Raw genomic sequence first — 27,481 nt, forward strand, 5'->3', positions numbered from 1 at the left:
GGACACGGGTGGCGCTGTGGGTTAAACCACAGAGCCTAGGACTTGCCGATCAGAAGGTCGGCGGTTTGAATACCCGTGACGGGGTGAGCTCCCGTTGCTCGGTCCCTGCTCCTGCCAACCTAGCAGTTTGAAAGCACGTCAAAGTGCAAGTAGATAAATAGGTACCGCTCCGGCAGGAAGGTAAACGGCGTTTCCGTGCGCTGCTCTGGTTCGCCAGAAGCGGCTTAGTCATGCTGGCCACATGACCCGGAAGCTGTACGCCGGCTCCCTCGGCCAATAAAGCGAGATGAGCGCCGCAACCCCAGAGTCGGCCACGACTGGACCTAATGGTCAGGGGTCCCTTTACCTTCAGTTACATTCAGACAAACACCACAAAAGTTGCAAATAAAGAGACAAAATCTCATAGGGAACAACAGAAGCAGCAGATAACAGAAGAACCCCTTTTCGTCCTAAATGCCGATTTCACGCAGGGCCTATGGGGGGTCGTGAGAAGTTTCTTAGTGAATCCGGTGTCGGACCTCACTTGGTCTCCCATCTCTTATATTTGAGACATGGGTGTAGTCAGGACTTTTGGAGGGCAGGACTTTTGGGGGGCAGAACCGACCTGATTGGTCAGTTAAGTATGTGTATTGCTTTTGAATTATGGTGCTGGAGAAGACTCTTGAGAGTCCCATGGACTGCAAGATCAAACGCATCCATTCTTAAGGAAATCAGCCCTGAGTGCTCACTGGAAGGACAGATCGTGAAGCTGAGGCTCCAGTACTTTGGCCACCTCATGAGAAGAGAAGACTCCCTGGAGAAGACACTGATGCTGGGAAAGATGGAGGGCACAAGGAGAAGGGGGCGACAGAGGACGAGATGGTTGGATAGTGTTTTCGAGGTTACCAGCATGAGTTTGACCAAACTGCGGGAGGTAGTGGAGGACAGAGGTGCCTGGCGTGCTCTGGTCCATGTGGTCACGAAGAGTCGGACACGACTAAACGATTAAACAACAACAAAAATTGTTTCACTTGATTAAGGGAGGGAAGAACAGCTGCCGCAGCTGCCCCCCCCCCCTTAGCTACGCCCAGGATGCGAGACTATTTTACAAGAAGAACGTTCAGCGCCTTTCCCACGTTTTACTCCGGGCGGGAGCAACACGTGTTACATGAAGATTTCATTCAGAAGGCGGCGCGTAGGGGGCGTTGCCCTCCTCCGCAGGGCTTCTGGCTCTCTAGCCAATAGCGGGAAACTATGCAAATGAGCGCCGCGGTTAGCCTGCGAGCGAGCAAAGCAGCGAGCTCAGAGTCGCTGGCGAAACGCAGCTCTGCAGTAGCGTCGCCGCGGCCGGAGCTGGCAGGCTGCTGATTTCGTTTTCGATTGCAAGCGGCGGTCAATGGAGTATAAAACCCGCCCGGGCTCAAGGTGGTGGGACTGACTTGTCCAAAAGGGAGCGCCTCTTCCACTCCCTGCCCCAGGCCTGCGAGAATGAAGTACAAGGTAAGAAGATGGGTTGCTTTGAAAAACTTTGCTCGCCCACCATTTTTTCGTGCGTGGGGCAGGAAACGCGCGTGGGACGGGCAAAAGTTGTGCATGTACTTTTCCTGCTCGGGAAGATGTATTGGCAGAGCGGGGAATGACGCGAGCCTGACCCGCCTCGGTGCTTGGATTCAGGGTCGAGCCAAAGTTAAGGATCTGTCGGGAAACTTTTCCAAACTTCTCCAGCGGTGTCTCAGTTGTGTTCAGTGGGTCTCTTGAATTTAAAAGCAAAAACAAAAAGTCGAGTGAGTGACTGCGTTTAGTCCTTGCTAGCAGCCAGTTTTTATTTTGTATTTTGGAGGGGAGAGTTTTGTTGCGGTTTGAAAACTTCTAACCAGCCTCAACTATGCCTCTGACAAGCTCGGTATTTTCTCATCCGCTGCTGATCTTCAAGACAGTTAACGCTGTCTCTTCCTCTAGCTCCTTACTGTAGAGCAGCCTCGCTCGCTTACTCCAGAGTAAGGCTGCCCTTTCAGGGAGAAAGACCGAAACAGCCGCGCAGCCCTATACATATGTCTACTCGGAAGTAAGACCCATTGAGTTCAGTGGGCCTTCTCCCAGGTGAGTATAGGACTGCAGCCTCAAAGTTAATGTTTCAAAGTAAATGAGACACTTGAGATTTTATTACCTCCTTTTGAAGCTCTTCAAATCCTTTTTGAGATAAAAATATGTGTGGGTACCTTTGGGGTGTGTGTGTGAAGCAATGGGTTAAAAGAAAACTGTTGTGGAGCAATTTAAACCTTTGCCAGCAGAGACAGCATTGAATAATAGATAACTGAGAAGAGGATGTCGTTTACAGTCAGTGATAAAAATAGTTTTCAGAAAAGGTGTATCAAAGAGTTTCTCTGAGTGACCAAAGCAAGATAGCCTGTTCTTCTTTCCTTCAGAAATCAGGATGAGATCGGGATTATGTTGGCTGGATAGAAAATATTTAGATGTCGGCATAAGGCTTAGCTGTTGACTTGGGCTTGGATTTCTCCCCATTTTGCATGCAAATCTATGCAGAAGATCTGAAAAGATTTCCTTCCATCACGTAATGGAATTGCTTTGATAAAGTAGAAAGCATCTCAGTTCCTGTTAAAGAACCAGTTTTAAAAACTTAGTGCAGTAGACCAATGAGATCTGCGTTCAAGTTCCTTCTACTTAACCAATCACCACACTGGCTGCCTGTGGGTCAGTCCCTGTATGTCTGCCTAGTTGTGAGGATAAGAAGAGACCGTCCCCATGTTGTTCACCAGTTTGGACACTTTGAAGGATGAGTGCTTTACAAAATGGGGCAAACAGAGTTTGATGAAATATAAAATTCTAGATCTGTACTGTTAGCAAGAGGGCTCACATGTTGATTTAATGTGATTCCTGCTGCAGAGATGTTGCCCATTAATACAAAAATGTGTAGCCAGAATCCTGCACATTTCAGTCACTTGGAATGAATTGTTGTCTTGCATTTTCCCCTCTTTCCAGTTTGCTTAGTTTCTAGAGTTCATTCTAGTCGTCTTAGAAACACACATTCGGGCTGTGATCCTGTGTGCATGCTTACAAGGGAGTAAAGACAACCGAAATCAGTAAGACTTTACTTGGGAATGTGTGCATTGTGCACAATTCTTTAGGTAGCTCTGAGCAACAATCTGGACAAGTATTTGGTAGCAGTGACCCCTGTATTCCTTCGTCTCCCAGGGGTCTAGGAAAACTCTTTCAAGTTAAACTAGGAAAGAGATTGAACTTTGCAGAGCTCTTTCTAAAGGAATTCTGTTTCAGAGCTTTCGTGATTGGCTCCTTGCAGTCAGTCACAGCTCTATACTGATTAAAAATATGTGTGCTTGGTACAAGAATACCCTGGGGCATCAGATCAGCAAATAGCATCTACTGCAATCTTGTTTTGTTGGACTCAGAAGGGAGGGGGAGGGAAGGAAAGGTTGTTCCTCTGCCAAGAAAAAGGAAACCTGTCAAGGTCAACATGAAACCAAAAGAGTGAAGGAAGTTCTTTACCTTCCAAGTCGAAGTTTGTAACTATTTATAATGTTGTGAGTTAATTTGGCCACAAGTGGTGATCTTACTATATGGCTGTACAATGCAAAGCTCCATGCTAGTCCTAGCCTATGATTATAGCCTCTAGAATGCAAAAATAAATAGAGTAGCAAATAGTCATAATGATAATTCATGCCTGGAGGTACACTAATCCTTAACTGTAATAGTATACATGAACCTCCTCAGAATTTCCCACATGCTGTAGGGGAATTTAGAACCAGATCTCATGAATGATGGGCCCAAGTTTAGGATTGCTATAGAAGATTTGGGTTAAACAGTGATAGGCTGTGACAGAAGATCTTGAAAGGCAACTAAAAGCTTTCTTGAATTTAGGGCTGTGCTGACAGCAGTTCTTTTCCTGAGAGATGTCTCACAGTGCTAGCTCCAGGATTTGCTCATTCTCTCTTTCTTTGCAACCAGATCCAGGGCTGGTGGCAGCACCTGGCATAGGTGGGCAGCTGACAGCATCTACCTTGTTTCCCTCCCTTCACTATTATTATTTTTTCAAAATGGCCCGCCACTCTGAGCAGTGTCACATGGTTGAATCTGGCTACCATTTTCATTTCCCACAATGCCCCAGACCTAGGATGATAAATTTAAAGGGTGTTTAGGCCTAGCTCTGCTTGAAGCGCTGCCTGGCACTGCTAGGAAAGCTTTCCAAGGTTCACAAATGGAGGAGTGGGTCTGCCAGAGGCCCCTGAAACCCAGATCAGTCCTGGATCAACACCCAGGAAAGTGAGCAGGTGGAATTGTGAGTGGGCAAATGAGTAGGTAGCAGGTTCTGGTGGTCAGCAGTAGAACCTCTGTTGAGGTATGAACCTGGCAGGTAGTAGGTAGTATCAACTCTGGGAGAAAAGGAAGGGGCTTACAAATATTGGCTTCCAAGTAATTTTGGAAGAAATATATTGGCTATTCCTAGTGGCTGCCAACAATCCTGCCGTTTCCTCAGTTCCCATTGCACGGATGGAAGATACAGGGAGCAAGGAGGAAGGATCTCTGACGTAGTGCTACTCTTTGAAAGCTGTCAGGATCTCAACCAGCCTCAGTTCAGAAATACACCCACTTATAAACAGTGTTTTGAAAGGAAATGTGAGGCCCATGTACCTGCCCAGCTATTGAGATCAAGGAACATTTTGCTGTTGGCTTCAACTGGGTATGGGATACTCTGCCTTAATTGCACCGTAATCCCTTTGGGATTATAAAATCACCTTGACATTTCTGGTTATCCCTTTTTTATCCTTCCCGCACTGCCAAAAGCGACGATCCTGTTTCATATATAGATGCAGTCTCCTTCAAAACACTGAGTGCATGTGAACTGAGTAATTTAATTCAGATGACTGACTGACTGACTGAATACTATGTAATGCTCTTAGATGGAGCAGGGCAGACCTCTTTTGTGCCAGCAAGCAGGCAAACCATAAAACCAGAAGATTTTTGCCTCTATAAAACCTTCCTGGTAAACTAGTTTGTTTACATTTCTTAGGGAGTCTGAAGTATTTATTTAAACAGTTTACCCAAGGCTAACATTCTTAAGCTGAAGTCCACAAATCATTCACCCTGGAGTAATTCTATAGATTTCACTAATACTACTACAAACTTAAAACCGTTTATCAAAGTAGATGTAACTTGAAAAACTACTTCTATTGGCTTTCTTAAAAGCAAGGCAAACAGCCAGCATCTAATATATTGCTTATTTTATGTCCTGTCATTTATTATTATTTTTGCTTTTGTTTGCATAACAAAATGAATACCCCTTGTGGTTTAATGGATAGAGAATTGGTTTGGCTGCAAGACTTCAAAGTCTTGCTCAGGTATAGAGCTCATTAGGTTGGTCTGGATCAAATTGCTGGTCATCCAAGTCATGCTACCAATCACTTTCCTCAAATTCATTCTGAATGGCAAAATCTGGACACTTCTCTGAAGCATACATTTTACAGCTTGCAAGAATACACATGTTCCAACAATTTCCCTACATCTTTTTTGATGTCCTGGAATTGTAATCCTAGAGTTTCCACTGTTGTGTGACATAAATGCCGACTATTTCAATAAACAACTGTTGTTTTCCTAATAACAAAGCTTTGATTTGGCTGCTACTTAAAAATAGAAACTTGATAAGATGGATAGTTGGCCTGAGCATGTTACAAAGATTCACCTGCTGAGCAATAAGCTGAGTATATTATGCTTTCCAACAAAATCTTGAAACATCTTTGATACGCAGCAGAATTAATCTCCCCACTCCCATACATTGTACTTCGTGTATAATCTAGTAGACGTTTGAATACTTGTAATGTGGGGGTAGGGAACCCTTTTCAGCCAAAGGGCCACATTCTCTTCTGGACAGCTTTCCAGGGGCCGATGGTGGGTGTTGCCAGAGGCAAAAGTGGATGGAAGAGCAAGTGTGAATTTTACCTCTGTGCAGTAGGGTAGCTTCAATTAATTAATTAATTAATTAATTAAAGCTTAATTAATTATACACCCTGCCTTTCTTCCCAAAGGAGCCCAGTGTGTACACCCACCCACACCTACCTCTACCTCTGTATTCTCCATCCAGACAAGGAGGAGGCATGATCAGAGTTCTAGGACTCAATCCAAGCAAATTTGGAGAGTATTCTAGGGCCAGGTAGAGAGGCCTGGAAGGATGCAGTTCACCTGAGAGTCTCCACCCATCCTGTAAGGCAGGGGTGGCCAACTCCCAAGAGACTGCGATCTACTCACAGTTAAAAACTGGCAGTGATCTACCCCATTTTTGGGGGTTCAGGTCAAAGTTGTTGGGAGCCAAAGTCGTTTGGCTTCTTTGGGGGGAGCCAGTGATCTATCACAGACATCCAGTGATCTACCGATAGATCACGATCTACCTGGATGTGCCTGCTGTAAGGCATAATAAGAGTTGGGTACCACAGCTGAGCTTCCCCAGGAGCAATTTTCCTAGTCGCACCACTGGAGAATTAACTTCCAGGTTTGCACTGTTGAGAACCGCCTTCCACGTTTGAGCTTCATTCCCAAGAGCATTCCATCCCATTGAAATAACGAGAGCTAGCCGTCTTCCTTCTGTCACGGCGGCAACAAAGGGTCTTTGCTGTAGCACCTCAGAGGCCATCACATTGGTTAAGACCCAAGTTGTCAGAAGCATTGGAAATAGATCTGTTCATTTCCCCAAGCCTTTCCCCCATGCCCCTTTGTGTGCCAAAGTCTGATGTGCATAGACCTTGGCAAATAAGTCCTCCCTGCCCTATAATTTTTTCTGATGGGAGTGACTTGTGGGCGGAGGCCCAAGGCAGAAAATTGTAACTTGGGAAGCGGCTCTGAGCTCTGCATTCCGAGAAACAGAGGCAGCCACCAGGACGGGCAGTTGCCAGAAAGTGTCTGGCCAGAAGAGGAAACAAATGAAAGGCAGCAGAGCCCGAGCTTCAATGGCCTGCACACAAATTCCTTTAAATGGCAAACTGGCTGAGGAGAAATGCCTCAGAGGGCCAGTTTATGGGTGTGGACCCCCACATCCCTGACCACAGCTGCTTCTCAGCTTAAACAAAATGGCCTGATCGACAAATTTCCCACGGGTGTCTATATGCCACTTTAGAAGGATGCCACAATAGAACAACTCTTCTGTTGCCTTAGAGATGCTGGCACAGCTCTACTGGCAGTGGCGCGTAACCCATGGGTGTAGCCAGGATTTTTGTTGGGGGGGGGAAGAACCTCAGTTAGCCATGTATTTTTATTGACTTGGGGGACAGCTGCCCTTCCCTTCCCCCCCTTGGCCACGCTCATAGCATAGCCTATGGCAAAGTAATCAGAGAGCACATATAATCTTGCATCCAGAGAGGCTGGAGGGATGTGGTCCATCTTGTGAGGAAGAGTTGGAGAAGCTGGGTAGATTGCAATCTGGAGAAGAGAAGGTTAAGGAGAGACATGATATCTGAAGGGCTATCATGCAGAAGATGAAGCAGGCTTGCTTTCGCTTGCGGCAGAGGGCAGGACTGAATCCAGCGGGTGTGCGATGGCAAGGAAGCGGATTTCAGCTAAATATTAGGAGAAACTGACAGTAAGAGTTGCTCAGAAGTGGGACAAATGGCCTTGTGAGGTGGTGAGCTCTCCTTCACTAGAGGATGGCTGCCTCTCAGGGATGCTCTAATTCAGGGGTGGGGAGCCTCATGCCAGGGAGGCAAATGTGGCCCCTGAGACATCTCTTTCTGGCCCTTGGAATGTTTTCCAGGGCATCCCCCTCTCCCCAGGCTACTCCCCTCACTGGCACTGCTTCAAACCCCAAGGTTTTTTTGTCTACCTGGAACACATCCTTGAACTCTGATAAGGTCTCTTAGAGACTAGCCTACTGTTCAAAGGTAAAATTTACATGTGTTGCTCCACCTGCCTTTGCCTCTGGCTCCGTCCACCACTAGCACATGGTTCAACTGGTTGCCTGGAACAGAATGAGGACGTTGGACTGGAAATGATTTCTTCTCCCTTGTTGTGGTTGCAGATTCTTGTATGGAGCAGGGGGACTGGGCTAGATGGCCTGTAAGGTTCTTTCCAACTCTAAAATTCCATGATCGTATTGAAACAGATTTCAGTCAACCAAGCTGTAGGCATGAAATTGGAAATAAATGACTAATAGCAGCGAGTAATTGCAGGTATATTTTTTTAAAAAAACGAAATAATATATCACTGTACATCTTTCAGTTAAGAAATAGGTAAATGAGTCTCTTTTTTAAAATGCCCCATTAGAGAAGAGGGAGGGATTAGCATTTGTTTAAAAGGTGATTTGTAGATAACAAATTGGGATTTTGAAAAGACTTCAAATCATCAGTGTTTTAAATAGCCCTGTTGCTGTAATTAACACCCGCCTGTTACAAGCCCTCTCCCCACCCCTGTTCATTGCTAGTGTACTGTGAACAGACCTTAAGGTCAAAGCAGAAGAGGACTTTATAGAATGAATGGCTTTTCAACCAAGGACCTGACCGCTGTGATTTTTAGGAAGTGCAGGGTATTTGCTTCAAGGAGGAGTTCTGAAACTGTGCCCTACCAAGCCTCTCTAAGGTCTGGTCCGCGTGTTATGCTGATCCAGGGTGTGGTCCACAGTGATCTTGCAAACATGGTTCTTCCAAGGTGGAAGTGGCACTCACTGTTTCCCTGCTGGAGTTTTTTAGGTTTATGCAGGGCGAACAGCTAATCCACAGTTTGGCTTAGCATGTCATCCAAACCCAGGATAGTGCTGAAGGTGCTTCCTGCTTGACCATGATGGACAGCCATAGGACAAACTGTGGACCTGCAGCATCTTCCAAGAGAGAAAGGGACAACTTTTATTCGCAGTCGCTGGTATTGCTAGGAAATCCTGCTCTGTGAAGCTCTGGAGAGTCAGTGCTGGTCAGTGTAGACCAAGAGTGAGGAGCCAAATGCCTGGGGGCCAAATGCCAGGCCTCTCTGCTGGTCTTCAAAACTCTACCAGACCTAATTTGTCTTCTTCTCCAGTATCCCTGGATTCTGATAACACCTCCTGCTGGCTTGAATGGAGGACAGAGAGGGGTGTGTGAATGTGTGTAGAAACCAGCCTACTGTTTAAGAAGCCTTTTCCTAGCCCTCCCATCTCTGCTTAGCTGGAGGTGTCAAGGAGTGAACCTGGGGATCTATACTTTCTGCGTGTGCGGTACAAGCTCTGTTGCTATACTCCAACCTTTCAACCTAAAGACCCTCAATTTTCAGCACTCCCAACAACAACAACAACAACAACAACAACAACGATGATGATGTCACTTGAGCTATCTCTTCTTGATTTATCAGTTGCAGGGTAAAAGTAGCTTAGTGTCACTCTGTCCTCCAGTTTTTACATGGACAGGAACATATGGAAGCTGAAATGTGCATGGATCCACTGATGATCCTGCCTACCTTTTTACAGCTCTGTACAAGTGAACTTGGCCCGCCTACCTAGAGTTCACTGGGGTTTGCTAGCTATCTGATCATCCGAAGCAAACCTAGGGAAATGGCGGGTTGTTCACAATATGCAAGGCAGGGGTTGGGCATGTGTTGCTGCTGCAGAAAGCTTGAGGTATTGATCATCTATTTTTAGGTACTTGGTAGGAAAGGGAGAAAGCTGAGCAAATTGGTCTGGGAGGCCTTCGATTTGGGCTGCAGCAGAGTCGTAAATACAATGTCGGCATGCCAAGGCAAACACAACAGTATCTCTGGGAAGGATTACTGTATTTCTAACCATAAGTGCTTGCTGTCTGTAACCAAGGCAATGAAAGACCTGGAGCATTAAGCTATGTTAAAAAAAGGGGTGGTGGCATGTACTTTGCTGACCCAAACCCCGCGGTTGTGTTTATTCCTGACATTCCCCTCTGAATGTCACGGCACAAAGTGTGGTAAATGAGATCAGTAAAATCTTAATACTAATAAAAGAGATTCCTCTGACTTCACAAGGCATGGGTAACTAGCAGCCTTTGGGCAGCTATAGTCACCCGATACTTTAAAGGCTCTACATATTATTTTGCATCAGCGTTGACTCAAAGAGAGGAAAGATAATTAATGACACTCTTGGTCACTGTTTGTAGTCTGTTGTAAATACAGCACGCTATCCGTCTCCTGTTACAGTCTTGCATCCTGATGAAGTGGATGCAAGATGAATGCACTGCATGTTATGGGAAGTCTATTTTAGCATGAGTGAAGAGAACAAATGCAAACGAAAGAGATTCTGTGGGACATTTTAAATTAGAATTTCAGGACATCCTCATTTATCTGGATGCCCTGGAGAACAATGAAGGGAGCTTTGTCTAAAAAAGGAGCTATTATTTTCATGAAGGTTACACGAGGAACTGTCTGCACTTTCAACTACACTATTAATGAATTGTTTTTGTTTGAGACATTCATTTTAATTTTACTGTAAGGCTGCAATCGTGTACATACTTACTTAGGAGTAAGTCTCACTGAACTCAGTAGGACTTCCTTCTGCGTAGGCATGTCTAGAAGTGCACTGCCTGAACCAGAAATTACCACTCCATAGCAACTATAGTTCTGTGGATTTTGGCTGCACGTTTTGAAAATGTTCGTTGCTTCCCTCCTTTTGGATTATCAGCTGGCGTTATAGTGGAAACTGCCTTTTCTAGTGAGAGTTTTGCTATTTAAACAGATCTGTTTGATTCACTTCAGTCCCAAGGATCTCAGAGAGCAGCTGTACTTTAGCCTCACAATAAAGCAATCACATGAGGCAAATTGGGTAAGAAAGTGATAGGGATTTGCCTTGTCTTCTGAGAGCCTCATTTCAGAGCAGAGATCTGAACTTTGTTCTCTCACACCCAAGCTGGACACTCTAAAGTTATCTGCATTAATGAGTGTTTCAGGCAGAAGGCAACAGTTGGCATCATCTATATAGCCCTTGAGATGTTTCTTGGCTAGAATTCTCACCATCCCTGACCATTGACCATCTGGCTGGGGCTGATGGGGGTTGGAGTCTGGAGGTCCACACAGGTTCTCCTCCCCTTATCTAGCATGACTTTCTGCATGATTCAGGCTTTGCAAACCCACACCACCTTGTGTAATCTTGTAATAAGCGTTGGGTGTTACATATAAACTGACCTAGAACTGGGTAGAATTTGCTACCCAGAAGGACAGTGTTGGTGGCAACAGAGGCAATGGTGTTTTGCAGAGAATTGTGTTGGTTGCCATCTTAAGACAGTGATGCTAACTAAGCGTGCCATCAGCTAGCTGCCCAGTGACCACATTTATCTGTCCATAAAACTGGATACACTGTATGCACTGTATGTGTGGGAACTTTTAAGAACTAAGCAGAACCAGAGTCTCATAATTCTTTGTTCTGAGTCATTTTTGAATCCAGTCATTTTGAATCCAGCGGGAGTGGGAATCTGCTTCTGAATCACAGATTAGCTAGAATTCAGCAATATGTATTGCTCCTTCTGTTAGTCCACTAGATCAGTGTTTCCCAACCTTGTGCCTCCAGATGTTTTTGGCCTACAACTCCCATCATCCCTGACTAGCAAGACCAGTGGCAAGGGATGATGGGAATTGTAGGCCAAAAACAGCTGGAGGCACAAGGTTGGGAAACACTGCACTAGATGTCCCATGTATAGCTAAACACGCTCAGTGAGAGAATTGGAGTGAGTTTCTGCATACCTAGGAGACCCCTGAGATATGCAAGAAAATCTGGGCATCTTGGAGAGGAAAATACCCCAAGTTCTCGAAAAACTGGTAAGGACCAAGAGCTGTACTTGTGTGCAGAATTGCTGATGTCGCTGAATGTTGGCAGGAGAAAGCCCTACACAGTCACTTGGGTTTCCTCATAAAGGGAGGGATGGTTAGGTATTTGCACCTCTGAGCCAAATTCTCATACAGGATTCAAACAAGATACAGTGGTGCCTCGCAAGACGAAATTAATCTGTTCCGCGAGTCTCTTCGTCTTGCGGTTTTTTCGTCTTGCGAAGCATGGCTATTAGCAGCTTAGCGGCTTAGCGGCTATTAACGGCTTAGCGGCTTTAAGAAAAAGGAAACAAACTCGCAAGAACTCGCAAGACGAAACGTCTTGCGAAGCAAGCCCATAGGGAAATTCGTCTTGCGGAATGACTCAAAAAACGGAAAACCCTTTCGTCTAGCGAGTTTTTCGTCTTGCGAGGCATTCGTCTTGCGGGGCACCACTGTATTTCATGGCTCGAGCAGGGAGGCTTCAGTGGCTGTCGGTGGAGCTGACTCCATGCAGCCAGGTTCCCTGACCCAAGTAAGGAGACCACTGTTCAAAAATATGTGTTTGCATCACTTGCTGGTTCAGTTGCGCAGATGCTCTTTAATATATGCATCTGTGTTCAGGGGCCACATATCTGTTTTGCATTGCTTTCAGCGAGATTCATGTGGATCTCCTTAGTTGGATCAGAGCAAGACAGCAGGGATGGGAGGATATAGATATTAAAGTTTTGGTAAGCCCCACAGCATAAAGATCAGACTTACAAAGTGAAGTATTTAAATGCATCAATGAATTGTTCTGGTAATAAGGAGAGATTTACGGTATGTTACAGCACAGGTAATCTACCAATCAGCAGTGAGAACATTATGTGTATCATACAGAACAATTTCTGCCAGTTACAAAAATCTAGATTTATGCATCCTCTAAGCCAAAATGTGATGCCATTTATCTTGGGCCAGTTTGTCTCTGACAGCTCATACTGTTCTTTTAAAACAACTATTTTCTTTCTGCTTCTTTATTCTGAATAATAGTGGAAATTCTTGTCCATTTTTAAGTGTTTATTCCTTGCCCTAAAGAAAATAATTAAAAATGAGAAGAAACATTTCCGTTGAGAAACATAGTTTCTGTACAGTTGGTGAAAATGACCCAACTTTTTAGTCTCAAAGGGGACAAGGCCAACTCCTGCTGTTTGAAGTTTGTGTTTTTACACCCATTCATTCATCCATTCATTCATACAACCAGGCTGGATTAGTATGCTCCAAAAGAAGGGGAGAACTAAGAATGGATTTAGTCTGCATGAATGTAGTTGGCATATTAAGAGGCCCTTCTTAAGATGTGCCCCATTGACTAGGAAGTTGAAATTTCAGCGGGAAACCCTGTGACATGTACAGAGACAATAGCCTTTGAGGAATGCTTACAAATCGTGGGAATAAAGTCTTGTTTCCCACTGAATGCCATCTAGCTCACTTCATTATTATTTTTTTAAGAACCATGGAGAATTGATGTTTAATCTACAGGTTCAAACAAACTGTGTACGTAGAAAAAGTCTTTGGCATTGTAATTTGTAATAGTAGAGTCTGGGTTTGTGCCTTCAGTCTTTTCACCAGCTAATTCTTTATAGAGTTAAAATGACTGTGGAGTTTTCACATATTGCTACTCTTAACAAGACTATACTGAAGGGATCCTACTCTCAACCCAGCTCTAGTAGCTGGAGGTTTTCCATTCTAGTTTAAAAGTTGTGTGGAAGCTCCTTCCATTTAAAGTAGTCCGATCTTAAGTAATTACGTTTCACAGGCATAATGGGGATGAGAATGGGCTTCCCTTTGTTTTGTTCGGCTTTGGTCTGATCAGTCTTTTTTATAGCATTGAGTACTACGATGCCGGATAACATATTTACATGTTAAAAGTTAAGGTCCAAATTATGCCTCCCATCTCTATTGCACTGTCCAAAGTCTGTTTGGGGGGGGGGGGCTAATCCAGTCCACCGGTTGGTTTAATCTGGCCCCTGTGGCAGTTTATTTCCTGGGGTAAAATCCTACAAAACCCCCAACAACTTCAACCCTAAAAAAAGGTCAATAACTTTGGTCGGCCTTCATGGCCCTTCACGTCATCAAATCTGGCCCTCTTTGAAAAAAGTTTGGACACCACTGTTTTAAAGCAATGTATTGGATCCATCATTAGTCATACTTGGAGTAGATCCATTGAAATTAATGGATATGACTCCTGGTAGATAGAAGTCATGCATCTGAGCCAGGTAACCACTAACAGTAGCTCTCCTGAAGATTTCAGTGATCAGGCAGGGATATAAGAGATCAAGCAGCCCCTGAGATATCATGGACCCAAGTTGGAATTAATACAAAAACCTTGACCCTGGCAACTTGAGTCAAGCTATTGAGTACTATTATGGAGTAGCTGCTGGTTCTCCCACCCCCAATATGTTATGGGAATTTTATTCTAGATTGCTTATATGGGAAAAAGACAGTGTGGGCAGTTTCAACCCACAGCAGTGGGTTCTTACCTCTTTTGTTTCTCTCATGCCCACATCCCCCCCCCCCCACTCAGCTTTTTGCCTTCTAGCACCCAACAGCCAGTCTCCTTTCACAAGGAATTTCCTGGTTTGCCCAAGGGAATGAAGTTAGCTTTTCCACCACACACTTCTGGGTTTTTGGCATGGTAGTATTTAAATCCTAGTGAGATAATCCTTGCTTTGCTTGGTTCTCTGCCTTCTGCTACCATCCCTTTGGTTTTGTAGTTTTCCTTCATGTACAGAAATGATGGTGTGGTCTTTAAAAGCAAGACCCCTTCCAGTTTAAGAATTATTTTAAAATAGATAGTTCTATAGGAAAAGGGTGAGGGAGGGGGGTTATATATATATATATATATATATATATATATATGACCAAAATCCTTTGACTTTGTAGAGTTTCCAAACACTTGGCTCGTCTGAGCTGGGAGGCAGAGGGTGGGGTCTGTCTCTTTCAAAGGATATGTAAGGGCACGTCACTGCTAATGTTCCACTGGAAAAGAAATGAGCGCCCCATGGAGTTCTGGAAATGTGATATGGTAGCTTGGTTGCGCCTCTCCTGCTTGCGATAACTGCTTCATCTGGAGTTGTACTAACGTGTGTTGCTCGCTGGGCGCTGTCCGTCATGTGCCTTTATGAGCTGACACCTCCTTCACAGCAAGGCTGCATAGAATCAGTCGGCTGGTGATCTCATAAATTCCTCAAGTCTGCAGCAGGATCATCGGCCCTTTGGCACCCTAACCTACCTAAGCCAGAGGATAGTGTGCCAAAAGCAAAGCATCGGAGCAGACATCTCCTATCAGCACTTGGTAGCCCAGGTAAAAGCATAGTGTTTTAGATATTACAATACTGTTTCTCTTGTGCCACAACCTTTGGGCATATTCTGATAGAGACCTGGGATTTCTGAGTATGTGTACATTCAGATGTGCGTGAGGATCAGGGTAGAATGTGCTGGTGTGTATGTGTGTGTGTGTGTGTGTGTGTGAGAGAGAGAGAGAGAGAGAGAGAGAGCAGTGTGAGAAAGCAAGCAGCAAAAATGAAATCCAACTCCACCCTGAAATCTGTTTTGGGTTTTGTAAAGCTTGTTCACAGGCCTTTTAAATGAATAACAATCCTGTAGGCAAACAAACAAGCCAAGAGCCCAACCTTCACCCAGACTAGCACCACTTAGCATGTGTTGTTAATTAATGGACATTGTTCAGAACGAAGATCCTTGGTGAGCATTCATCTGGTCTGCTGGAAGGGACAGCCATAAAATTCCAAGGGAGGAATTCAACAATGCACTCTTCCGCTCTTCCCATCAGGGCAAACATTTCTGCTTGCCAGGTGGAATGAAGCCCCTCTCCTCTTGCCATGTGCTGTTCTGGGAGTTCTCCTCACCCTCCAGAGGCAATCTGAGTGAGTTGGCATGGGGGGCAAACAGGGGGAGGAGAGGAGGGGAAGCCCCATTGCTCTAGTAGAACCCCTTGTATTGACATCCACCAGCATGCTGGCTTAGTTAAATCTGGCCCTGAGTGTTTGCACAAATAACATCCTGATTCTTGCAGGGTGGTGGCACTTCTTTGTGTGGGCTCCATGCGACAAGCTGCTTCTATGCAGTGCTTCTCTTGTGCTGCTGTGGCAAGGTCAACCTTCCCAGTGTGGCCTCTCTTTGGGGGAGTGGAGAAGGAGGGATATTCCACAGGAATGGCTTGCCACAGGTGCATCCATGAAATTGCATTCCCAAGTGTGGTAAGCTCCATATTTGAAAGAGGCCAAGGCAGACTTGCATGTTTTCTCCATCCCATGTGATGGAATAAATGTGCTGCTACAGGGATTGCCACATTTTGAAGCAAGTGAAGTAATGCCATCTAATGTAAATGAATCTGTTAATATCAGGGTCATGGATGCGAGCCCTGCATTGGGCAAAAGATTCCTGCATTGCAGGGGGTTGATGACCCCTGTGATACCTTCTAAAATTCTGTGATTCTGTGAGGTGACCAGCTGTAAGAATATTAAGTCTGGAGTCTTACAGGATCTGCAGCAGCAGGTCTTGTCACCAGTTCCTTCTGCAGTAAAGATACAGAATATCTGAAACCAGAATATCTGTCTGTTTCCTAACTGATCCCCATCTTTTTGCTGCAAAGAGAGTATAAATTAGAGTAAGAGAAAAGGGTTGGCGTGCTTTCGCAGGATCATTCATGAAGCCTCAGTCATCCCTGGACTGCCTCACAGTCTTGAAGAGTGAGTGAAACATCTGGAACCTTATAAACCTATTGGCTATATGCCTGCCACACCTTTAAAATTAGACTGGCATTGCCTGGTTCATCTTGGAAGTGAATCTGAGTTGTCGTGCCAAAAGAGAAAATGCAACTGGCATGATTTTCCCGCCTAAAGCAAAAGACCTTAATAATCTTTTTTTTAAAAGGGGGGGGGGAGCATTATGGTTAAGAGTGCATTTTTAAAAACTTCTATTGTTTGAGGCTGATAAACTTCACCACTGCATATTCAGATCCTCCCGCTTTGTAATGTAGAGTGAAACAAAGGCAGGCAGCTCGCTGGAAGAGTGAATTGAGAGACTTGCTTTTCTCCTGCCCGGGCCAACATTTTTCCACACTCTGCTGCTTCCAGACAACTTGGCAGGTCTAGTGGGCTCAGTGACTGGCAGCCTCTGCCCTGGAGATGCACAGGAATGAAGTGGCCGGGCATTCAGAACTCAGCACCTTCTCATGGCTCCTGCCAAGGCTGGGAAGCCATCACTCTTTATTTGCATTAAAAACACATCATCCAGTTTTTTGGTGGGGGGTGGAATATCTGACTGCCAAATAAAGCACACTGGTGGAATTATTGTTGGTCAAAGTGTTCTGCAAAGAGATCCCTCCCATCTCCCCTCACGAAACTCTTTGAGAACGGTTTGTACTTGATATGAACGTTTGGCCTTCTGTGATAATGGTTGTGTTTTGCCTGAGGGTTACAAGAGTAATGACGAACACACTGGCTTCTTAGGTTTGTACTTTGCAAGTGTCTCATAGCTCTAAGTAAAGACACATCAGCAAAGCTTGATCTTGGTGCAGCTCCTGCAGTCAATTTTAGCTCAGCATTTACGTGATCAAAATGCCATCCTGCAACAACATTGAGATTTAGGGCACTGCTCAAACAAGGTGTTTGTTTTGTCCTGTCCACAAATACTGTCTTCATCAAAATGCCATCCCAATCTGCAAATTCAATCTGGATTTACCATTTCCATGGAAAATCCACTTAAGTAAAATTAAAAATGTGGAACTGAGAAATCTGGCTTAAAGGGAGGGGGTGGGAAATCGAGGGACGTTTTGATGTGTGCGATATTGTGCGGACAATGTGAAAAACTTTCATGTTTGAGTAGCACTAAATTCACAGTAAGCTTCGATGGGGAAGTGAGCTTAATCTCAATACTGTTGTGGCAAACCACTTTCTAGAAGCTGTTTCATTTTCTTTAAATATATAAAAAAAATCATCAGGTTGGAAGCCCATCCCATAACCCTCTTGTATAATAACCACCCTGTTTAATATTTCTGTGACTAAGGCAGCTCAAGGAACAATCCTCAGCTCCCACAAATGGCAGCTGAAGGGGGTCACAGGATCCTGTGGACTTCCTGTCTGTCGACAGAAGGGGAGGTGGGTTAGGTTAAGAGACAGTGACTGGCCTAAGGTCACCCAGTGAGCTTTGTGGTTCAGCAGGGATTTGAACCCTGATCTCCCAGTCCAGTGCTCTTAAGCTGCTGCCATGATGCTTGCATGAGTTTTTAAAGCTGCCAGAGAGCACCAGAACAGAACAATCGTCTGCATCCTTTAAGCAAACAAACAAAAATCAAAAGATTCTAAAGCCATAATGTTTCTATCTGTGGCGGGATCTGCCCAGCTCTGGTTCTCACAGAATCTCCTGCTTTCCACAGATTTGTGACACACAATGCTTCAGTAGTTTTCCTCCTTGACAGTACAATACAATAGGCACTTTATTCCAGGGATGGGGGATGAGGGAAGCGGAAGATAAAAAAGAACCGACACAGAACTGTCTGCCAGATTCCCAACTAGAGATGTCCATTGTCAGCCTCCACAACACAGCATGTGCTTCTTTCTGCTGATACCCTGTCCCTGCTTTATGACTTGGGGCGTTTTCGCCTCCTCCTGTCTGTGTCAAGTCCACGCAAGTTACTAGCTCACAAGGTTTAATGGGCCGGTGGTGCACTGGTGGGAGGAACTCTCGTAACTTATTAAAGCTTCCTTGCTGGCTCACCATGAGGTTGTTCTTATTTGCTGTGTTGAGAATCAGACCTCAGTTCTTCAATCAAGTTCATTAGGGGATACTATGCCACTCATTCTCTCTATGCCTAGCCTACCTCACAGGGTGGTTGTGAGGATGAAATGAGGAGAGAAAACTACATACAGTGGTACCTCGGGTTAAGAACTTAATTCGTTCTGGAGGTCTGTTCTTAACCTGAAACTGTTCTTAACCTGAAGCACCACTTTAGCTAATGGGGCCTCCTGCTGCTGCCGCGCTGCCGGAGCACAATTTCTGTTCTCATCCTGAAGCAAAGGTACTATTTCTGGGTTAGCAGAGTCTGTAATCTGAAGTGTATGTAACCTGAAGCATATGTGACCTGAGGTATCACTGTACAGCACTCTGAGGAACTTGGGCAGTGTGTGTGTGTTTAGAAAACAACAACAACAACAACTGGGTTTTGTGTGGCTGGAATGTCACCATTTTACAATGCAAAGAGTCGTATCTGCTGCTATCATCACTGGCCCCTAGCAGGTTACTCATGAAAGGACTGCGGCCCTCAGACTGCCAATTCCTTTGGACTTAAAGCCATGCATATGGAGAAAGGGAGGCAAACGGTATTACACACAGACCATTCTTTCTGCCTTTAAATTATTATTATTAATAATAATCTTGGGAAATTAGTCACTTGCTTAAGCTTCTGCTTGAGAGGATTACATCATCCTTTTTTTGTTTGAGCTCTTACTGCTCCTCCCTCCTTTTTCCTGTTACTGTCTAAACATGAGTGAGATAATTGGATGACCCGTTTAGGGTAGTTTAGAAACGGCTCCTAATAGAAACGAGCAGGCATTTCTCCTTTACTCAGAGGTGATCGTTTCCTTGGTAGCTATAATAATAAACTCTCTGTGTACGTAGGTGGCAGTAGTTGGGGAGGCGGGGGCAGAGAAAGAAAAGTTAATCATTCTGGTATATGATAGCTCAGTGTACACAAGTGTACGTGCCTGGGATCCTTTCCCCCGCCTCCTGCTATGACAAAAAGATTCTGGTGAAAGAATGGATGCTTAAGTTGTTTTCTGATGAATAATTGTTGTCTGGGGGAGAGGCAGATGAAGGGTGCTAGTTTTTTGGGTTTTTTTGTGGCCAGTTTTGTTAGCCTTTAAAGAAGCCATTGTACACAATCTCATGGTGCTGCATTAGTTATCATCTCTCTGTTTGCTCCATGGCTGCGCACCCACCCACCTACCACTGTCTTGCAATGGACGTCATTCGCCCTGTTTACTTTATGAGGCCGGATGGAATACTCCCTGTGTTCCCACCCCTGCCTCTGCCTGGCCTCTTTCCCTTTGGCATTTTAAAGCTGTCACTTCATATCCCTCTTGAATGTTTCTTTCATCTCCTTGCCCTGATTTTTATTTTAATGAGTAATTTTTTAAAAAATAGCAGGCTCCTGTTTTTATATAGCTACTTTTGTGGGCTAACAACCCACATCATGGTGTCGTTTCATGGAGGAGTATGCTGAGATTAGCATGAAGGTTGGAAGAGAGCTGCAGCTCAGTGGTTAGAGCATCTGCTTTGTGGTCCCCAATTCAATCCTTGGCCTCGCCAGGTAAGGCTGGGAGGAGCTGCTGCCGGCCAGTGTCAACAGCACTGATCTAGCTTGAACAATGCCCTGACTCAGTACAGTGGTACCTCGGGTTACAGATGCTTCAGGTTACATACGCTTCAGGTTACAGACTCCGCTAACCCAGAAATAGTGCTCCAGGTTAAGAACTTTGCTTCAGGATGAGAACAGAAATCATGCTCTGGCGGCCCGGCGGCAGCGGGAGGCCCCATTAGCTAAAGTGGTGCTTCAGGTTAAGAACAGTTTCAGGTTAAGAACAGACCTCCGGAATGAATTAAGTTCTTAACCCGAGGTACCACTGTATAAGGCATCTTCCTGTATTGTATATTGTAGCAACCTAAACATTAAAAGAAACAGAGTCTTCAAAGGATGGGAGCCCCACACAGAATGATGCAAAATAACTGGCCATGTGAGTGATCAGTGCTACCAGTTCTGAGGAAATGGAGGGAAAGTGGTTTTTTCCAATAACGGTCCCTCTTGTATTTAACTCACTTGTTTGCCACAGGTACCCAGGAATTCCATGCAGGTGAGTGAGCGGGCAGGATCCCCCATCCCTGACTAGTTCTCTTAGTTTCTATGCGAGCTGCAGATACAGTGAAGTCTTTCTTTATTCACAGCTAGTGAGAAGCTGCAGCAAGGTGGCAGCGAGGCAGGGAGGGAGACCCCTTCCCACCCACCTCCATTGGTCCACTTTGTAGCCTGTTAAAAGGACTAGCACTCTGCATTTCCATTCTTGCTGCAGAGGAGGGGGCTCTCCCCTACACACTCCATGTCCAACACAGAACTGTACAGCACAGACGACTCGCCTCCTAGCAAGCTAATAACATCTGCAGTCCAGTAACTTGTGGGCTTACTTAAAAAAACTTTTGTAACTTTCTTTATTTACCCCATTCTTTAGCAGGATAAAAGGCTCCTGGATCTGTGTAAGACAGTCCCTGCCCTCAGGTTTATAATCTAAAATGTATGACAGGCAAGAAAAAAGCGGTGGGGAGGGAGGAGGAAAAAGGTAAACTCAGGTTCCAGTATATATGTTTGCATTCATTTTGAGCATCTTTAACATTTCATGGGAACAGTGGCTCTCAGATTGTGGTGCCTGGTAAACCAGTCCAGCAAACTGAGGCCATTTTAGCTCAATGGCCAAGTCCTGGTCAAAGGAAAAGAGGGAAGACTCTTATTGATTCCTGTTTATTGGCATTTGTGGGTCTTTTTTCCTGGCACCCAAAATTATTACTGACGTTTTGTCTTATCCCCCCCCCCTTCTGTCTTCGGTGCATTTGTTCTAATTAAAAGCTGGGAACCTGAATGGTTCTGCTTGACTACTCAAACTAAATGTTTGCTTCCTGTTCACCCAGCTGTAAATCAGAGACCTGGCATGTTAGGTTTTGGATAAGCCAAAGGTAGTTAGGCTTGGTGCTTTAACTGGCTGTAGCACCTCCTCATAAGATGCAGGCAGGAGAAAGTGGTGTGCTATATATACATCTGGCCGAGGGTAGAACTTTGAAAAAGAGAAAGATTTCAACAGTTGAGTAGGTTTTCAAGTAACAATTATCATAGAGCAGATCTATGCTTTGGGTGTGAATTTGGTTGCTACACAGGTGTAAATAGATACCCCCTAGCACAGGGGTGGGGAAGCAGTTGCCTTCCAAATGTTGTTGGACTGAAATTCCCATCTGTTCTAGCCAGCATGGCAGATTGTCAGGGGTCCCTCATCTGTGATAGCTAGCCCTCCTAGAGAATCAGACTTGCCAGGCTATGCTCTCACCTGATACCTTCTATGCAACGGGGTGTTCCTTTATCACATATTAATCGTGGCTCATCTCTTCCCAGTCCGCCAGTCTTTTTGGAAAGACAGATTTGGCTAAATACATTTTTATCTGCTTATACAGTCCTGTTTAACTCACATGATAGCATCTTTATTTGGTCATATGTGTTTGTCTCAAAGCTGGATATGATCCTTGTTAATTTGTGTTGATTCATTCTTCTGTATTCATTTTGCCTTGTATCCTACTGATAAACCTAATAACAAAGAATTGGGACTTTTTGGCTGGCAAGCTTCAATTGACCATATTAGTTGAGCTTTTGTTGAGTAGTCCAAGGGGTCCAGTTTTCATTTGTTGAGAGAACATATTTTAATCCGTAGTAGTATGAGTGTAAAGATAAACCAACTTAGTTGTTCTATACTATCTTTGGTTCTGGTTCTTGCAATAGTGAATAAAGCATTTAATCTTGAACATAGCCTCTTACCCTTCTCAAGAAGACAGCTGTGTTGATATTTTGGTAATATGCAAATTTATTTAAATGTAGCTATGTTATTAGTGAAAAGTCTGATTAAAATCTCTTAATTAGCTGACAGCCCTACTTAGAACATAACAGTATTCTGTTATTTGTGGTGCTCTCTCAAGCTTTCTCTCCCCTGGCTCATCAAATCAGCATAATTTCACCTTCAAATAAGAATACTTATTAATTAAAGGCAACAGGAATGCAGGTTGTTGGTTTTTTAAAAATAAATAAATAAATAAATAAATCTATGTTTGAGGCTCATACAGTCATTCCAGATTGACTTGACTTTATTCATTTTCAGCATGGTAATCAACCATGTAGTACCTTATTTTAAGATACATTGAACTTTAAAAAAATTACTTCGCAAATCCACTCCCTGCCCTTGTTTGAATGAGTAAATAATAAATCCTTCTAGTACTGTTAGAAACTAGTACTGATTTGTGTTTGAGGCGGGGAGAGACTGGAGCTTCATCCTCTGCTGTCAAAGTTTGGCTTTTTCCGAAAAGGAAAACTGCTTTCTCCTTCGTATAAACTGTCTGCTGTTAAAATGACTTTCCAGAAGCCACCAACCATCAGCTTGTTTAGGATGGGCTGTAACCATTCGTTGCTATGTCTATGTGTTTTTTGCACTACGTATACATTTTCCTCAGAGAGAAGAGAACTCTTGCAATTCATCTACAGCTATCTGGCTCCTCTGGAGTACAGAGGACTGGGCAGTCTAATGGCTGCCAGCGTGCTTTGCTTAGGGCCACGTGAGCCAAGAAGTAAAGCGTTCTGGGCCTTTGTGAAGGCATCCAAGAATGACAGCCTATACAGCTTGTCTGCTTCCCACTGACTGCCTAGTTTGGCTGACAGCTTCAGTACCGAATGTGCCAGACAGCCATGTATACAGAAAGAAAGAGAGCGAGAGACAGGCAAAGCATGTTTTGTCTGTGAATGGAAACGGCATATTTTTAAAAAGAGGTATGGGTTGGCTCATGTTATGAAGTTGCAGAGCCATATGCAGAGCCGGGGTGCTGCTCTGTAATGGTGGATGCAGAGCTAGGCCCAGTGCTTGCATTACTCTGGTGGGATGGGAACCTTGAGTGGTGCACAGCTCCTTCCTGAGAAGCCTGACCATGCAGGGAGAACCTGGTCTAAAGCTCCTCCCCATGGCAGGGTTAACCCAAGCTCCTGAAACATGAGGCTGACATGGCCCTTTCTGTAGGATCTAGGGGTGTCTCTTAATCCCATGGTGGCTCAGGAAGCAGTGGGGCTGCATGGCTATCAAGATAATGTCGCTGGGGGCCTTTCAACCTGGGAAGGTAGCCCATCTAGGAGAAGGAAAGCTCTGATCCTAAACCTCCACTGCCTTGCGAGACATCTTTGGAAGAAGAAAAGGCTCAGGAATACAAATCTTGTATGCCCCTTTTCAGCAACTCTGCAGCCAATCTGTGCCAGACATATTGCTCTGCTTTACTTCGAACCACATCATCAAGGCCAGGAGGGCATCTTGTTGTCTAGGCAGACCAGGACCTCCATGCACCCTGCGCAGGCTTGTGCCCCAGGGAAGTCACTTTGGTGCTGCTAATGCAGTGGTTTGACTTCATCCCCGGAGGCGCACTCCATTGTCTTTCGAGATACACTGGTACCTCGGGTTACAGACGCTTCAGGTTACAGATTCTGCTAACCCAGAAATAGTACCTCGGGTTAAGAACTGCTTCAGGATGAAATCGGCACTGCTCTGGCAGGAAGGTAAACGGTGTTTCAATGCACTGCTCTGGTTTGCCAGAAGTGGCTTAGTCATGCTAGTCACATGACCTGGAAGCTGTACGCCGGCTCTCTCTGCCAGTAAAGTGAGATGAGCGCCACAACCCCAGAGTCGTCTGCGACTGGACCTAACAGGGATCCCTTTACCTTTACCTATACACATGATGAGATCCTTGGTTATAAATGTAGAACAGAGATTTTTTGGCATGCATTTGAACTGGTATTTCAGGACCGGAATCCTAACTCCTAACTTCCAGGGCCCCATCACTCCCCCACACAGGATATAAAAGATTATGTATGTATATTTAGACAAATTGACTTTTACCATAAAGCAGGGATCTTACACCCTAAATCCATGTCTCTCCAGATATTGCTGGACTCCAATTCCCATCAGCCCCAGCCATCATAATCGGGAATGATAGGAGTTGTAGTCTAATGAGGTCTGGAAGGTTCCCCAGCCTGCCATAAAGAAGCCTATACTCTTATTGTACCCCAACCTCTTTCTCTCTGTTTTTTAAGGATATGAGGCAATTGAAAGTGATGGGGGGGGTGAAGGCTGCCATTTTGACTTTTGGCTTCAGGTGTGACAATGTCTGTGGCTGCTGTCATTGTGTTTTTAATGTCACATTTGTGCAATGATCCCCCCTTACTCGCACCGAGCATTCTTACCTCTTTAAAGAACCTGAGTGTGGAATATATTGTGCTGAAGTTCTCTCCTCTGTTTTCTCCGCAGAATCTTATGGCAAGAGCTCTCTACGATAATGTTCCAGAATGTGCAGAGGAGCTGGCTTTCCGCAAAGGAGACATTTTGACCGTGATAGAACAGAACACGGAAGGGCTGGAAGGATGGTGGCTTTGCTCCTTACACGGGCGGCAAGGCATTGTCCCGGGCAACCGTGTGAAACTTCTCATCGGCCCTGTGCAGGAGAGTCCCTCTAACCAAGACATGGCCAATTCGGGATCTGTACACCAACCCTTTAACCAGCCAAAGATCTACCAAGTGCCTAGTGCTCATGCTTCTCCTCGGGATCCGGTCTACCAAGTGCCTCCTCCTTACCACAGCCAGGGGATCTACCAGGTACCCACCGGCCATGGTTTTCAGGGCCAAGATGTCTACCAAGTGCCTCCATCTGGGCAAAGGAGTTTTGGTGGAATGGATACCTCCCCTATAAGCAACAAGGTGGGTCCAAATTATCTTGAGGCATCTGTTTCAAAACAGTTTCCTTTGGCTGTTTAGTTTTGGGATAGGGAAAGTAGCTGAACGTGGTAGACTTTGACCCTCAAAAAATAGATAAAGCCTCAGTTAGTCTGGGTTTTTTTTCTACCACCAGTGATAATGAGATCATCTTTTTAAAAATTATTTATACATTTTCCAACATTATATATATATATATATATATATATATATATATATATATATATACACACACACACACACACACACACACACACACACACATACATACACACACATCTTACAATTGCCTTTGATCAACTCATATCTCAAGACTTCCCAGTCCACCCCTCCATGGCATCTTATTTGATCCTACTAGTTGTGCTACATATCCTTTTATTCCGTCCAGTTTCATTCTATACTATTCCTAGTTGTTATTAACTGCTGTTCACAAATCAAACCCTACTTGGAGGTTTATTTGACTATTGTACCTCTTTAGATACCCTCCAAAATGTTCCCACTCCTCCCTTATCGGTGTCTCATCTCGATTTCTTATGTTTGCTGTCATAGTAACTAACCCCACATACTCTATTATCTGATTTTGCCACTGATTTTGGGATTTCTTTGTCCTTCCGTTGTTGTGCAAAGATTATTCTAGCCGCTGTGGTCGCATAGAAATAGGCAGAGTACCTTCTTGGGGATGTCACCCTTTGTTATACCTAATATAAAGTTCTCCTTTTTTGGAAATGTAAACCTAAACATCTTTTAAAATTATGTATAGATTGTCTATTATCTAAAGGGGATAATAGAACAAGTTGAGTCTGTAGGACTCAATCTTCTGTCTTGCTTAGGACCAGTAGCTGAGCCAACTTTTGGTCAGCCTGGATATTTGTCCCTCATTGAAGTGGTCCCATATAGTCCCTGACACCGCATACTAGGAGAAGTTCCTTCTTTTCCATACTGTGATACAAGAAGAATCGAGCAGTGATGGATTCTGAGAAAATGGTGAATGAAGAATCCCTGATTAGTTGCTAGTAAACTTGCAGGTTTTATTTGGCTTATTTATTTGGCTAACCAACTAAAATTAGAGTTCATTAATTGGTGGTCTCTGGTGAAAGTGTAAAAGCTTTAAGCAGCCTAAATTCTTGTGCACGGGGGCTACAAAATGTGGTACAGTGGTACCTCGGGTTACATACGCTTCAGGTTACATACATTTCAGGTTACAGACTCTGCTAACCCATAAGTATTACCTCAGGTTAAGAACTTTGCTTCAGGATGAGAACAGAAGTCGTGCTCCCGTGGCGCAGCGGCAGTGGGAGGCCCCATTAGCTAAAGTGGTGCTTCAGGTTAAGAACAGTTTCAGGTTAAGAACGGACCTCCGGAACGAATTAAGTACTTAACCTAAGGTACCACTGTACTCAGTATTTCTCATGCGGTCACCAATAGACCTCTATTCTGTTAGGCAGCTTTGCCTATTATTAAAACCACGCAAGTGCCAACATTATGTAAAGGCAGCTTTTTGTTTAATGAGTTTACAGGGTGTATTTTAAGAAATGGCGCCAGATGTGACAACAGTGCCCGACAAGGAGAAACAGGAAATCTAGGTAATCTTTGATTTGAAAGGGTGACTCAAATATTAAACCTAGAGCAAATAAAAGTGACACTTGACATCTCTCTGCAGGGTTACGTGCCCATTGCATGAGTCAAGGCAATTGCTTCTTGAAAGTTAGTGGAAGGCCAGCTCTATAAAAAAAATCCTTTGGATTTCATCTGATATGGAGCAGCTGGAAGGCAGGGCTATCAGTAAATCCTCTGTAATATTTAGAGCTCGTTGCTGAGCCCTTATAAATGTGTCTCGGTGATGTACAGCAGACAGGGATACTTGAGCAGGAAGTGCATGTCTGGAAGGTGCCATGGTTTAATCTTTCATTGCAGTTGATGTTGGCAGGAATTCTGGCTCTTTCCTTTTAAAACTAAAGCTGCAATCCTTCTAGCTTGTCCTCGATTCACGCCCCATTCACTTTAAGGTAATGACAGGCAGATAAGACTATTTCCAGCCTGTGTCAGTTTTGCATGAGTTCATTCATAAGACTTTTTGCATCCATCTACAATTTTCTTTTAAAAAACATGGGGATCTGCATTATCTTTGAATGCATTTCCCACAAAAGACCTAT

General features: G+C 44.5%; 1 protein-coding gene across 1 annotated transcript in view; it reads left to right on the forward strand.

Annotated features, from left to right (window-relative positions):
• The first annotated feature begins 1,272 nt into the window (after positions 1–1,272).
• Positions 1,273–27,481, forward strand: part of NEDD9 (neural precursor cell expressed, developmentally down-regulated 9) — a 57,178-nt gene continuing 30,969 nt past the window's right edge. The window contains exons 1-2 of the mRNA XM_028737734.2: positions 1,273–1,479; positions 24,867–25,313. Of these exons, the coding sequence (XP_028593567.2) occupies positions 1,468–1,479; positions 24,867–25,313 (459 nt within the window). The 5' untranslated portion in view covers positions 1,273–1,467. The remainder of the gene's footprint in view (positions 1,480–24,866; positions 25,314–27,481) is intronic.

The sequence above is a fragment of the Podarcis muralis genome, chromosome 8 (genome assembly GCF_964188315.1).
Source record: "Podarcis muralis chromosome 8, rPodMur119.hap1.1, whole genome shotgun sequence".
Classification (NCBI taxonomy): Eukaryota; Metazoa; Chordata; class Lepidosauria; order Squamata; family Lacertidae; genus Podarcis; species Podarcis muralis.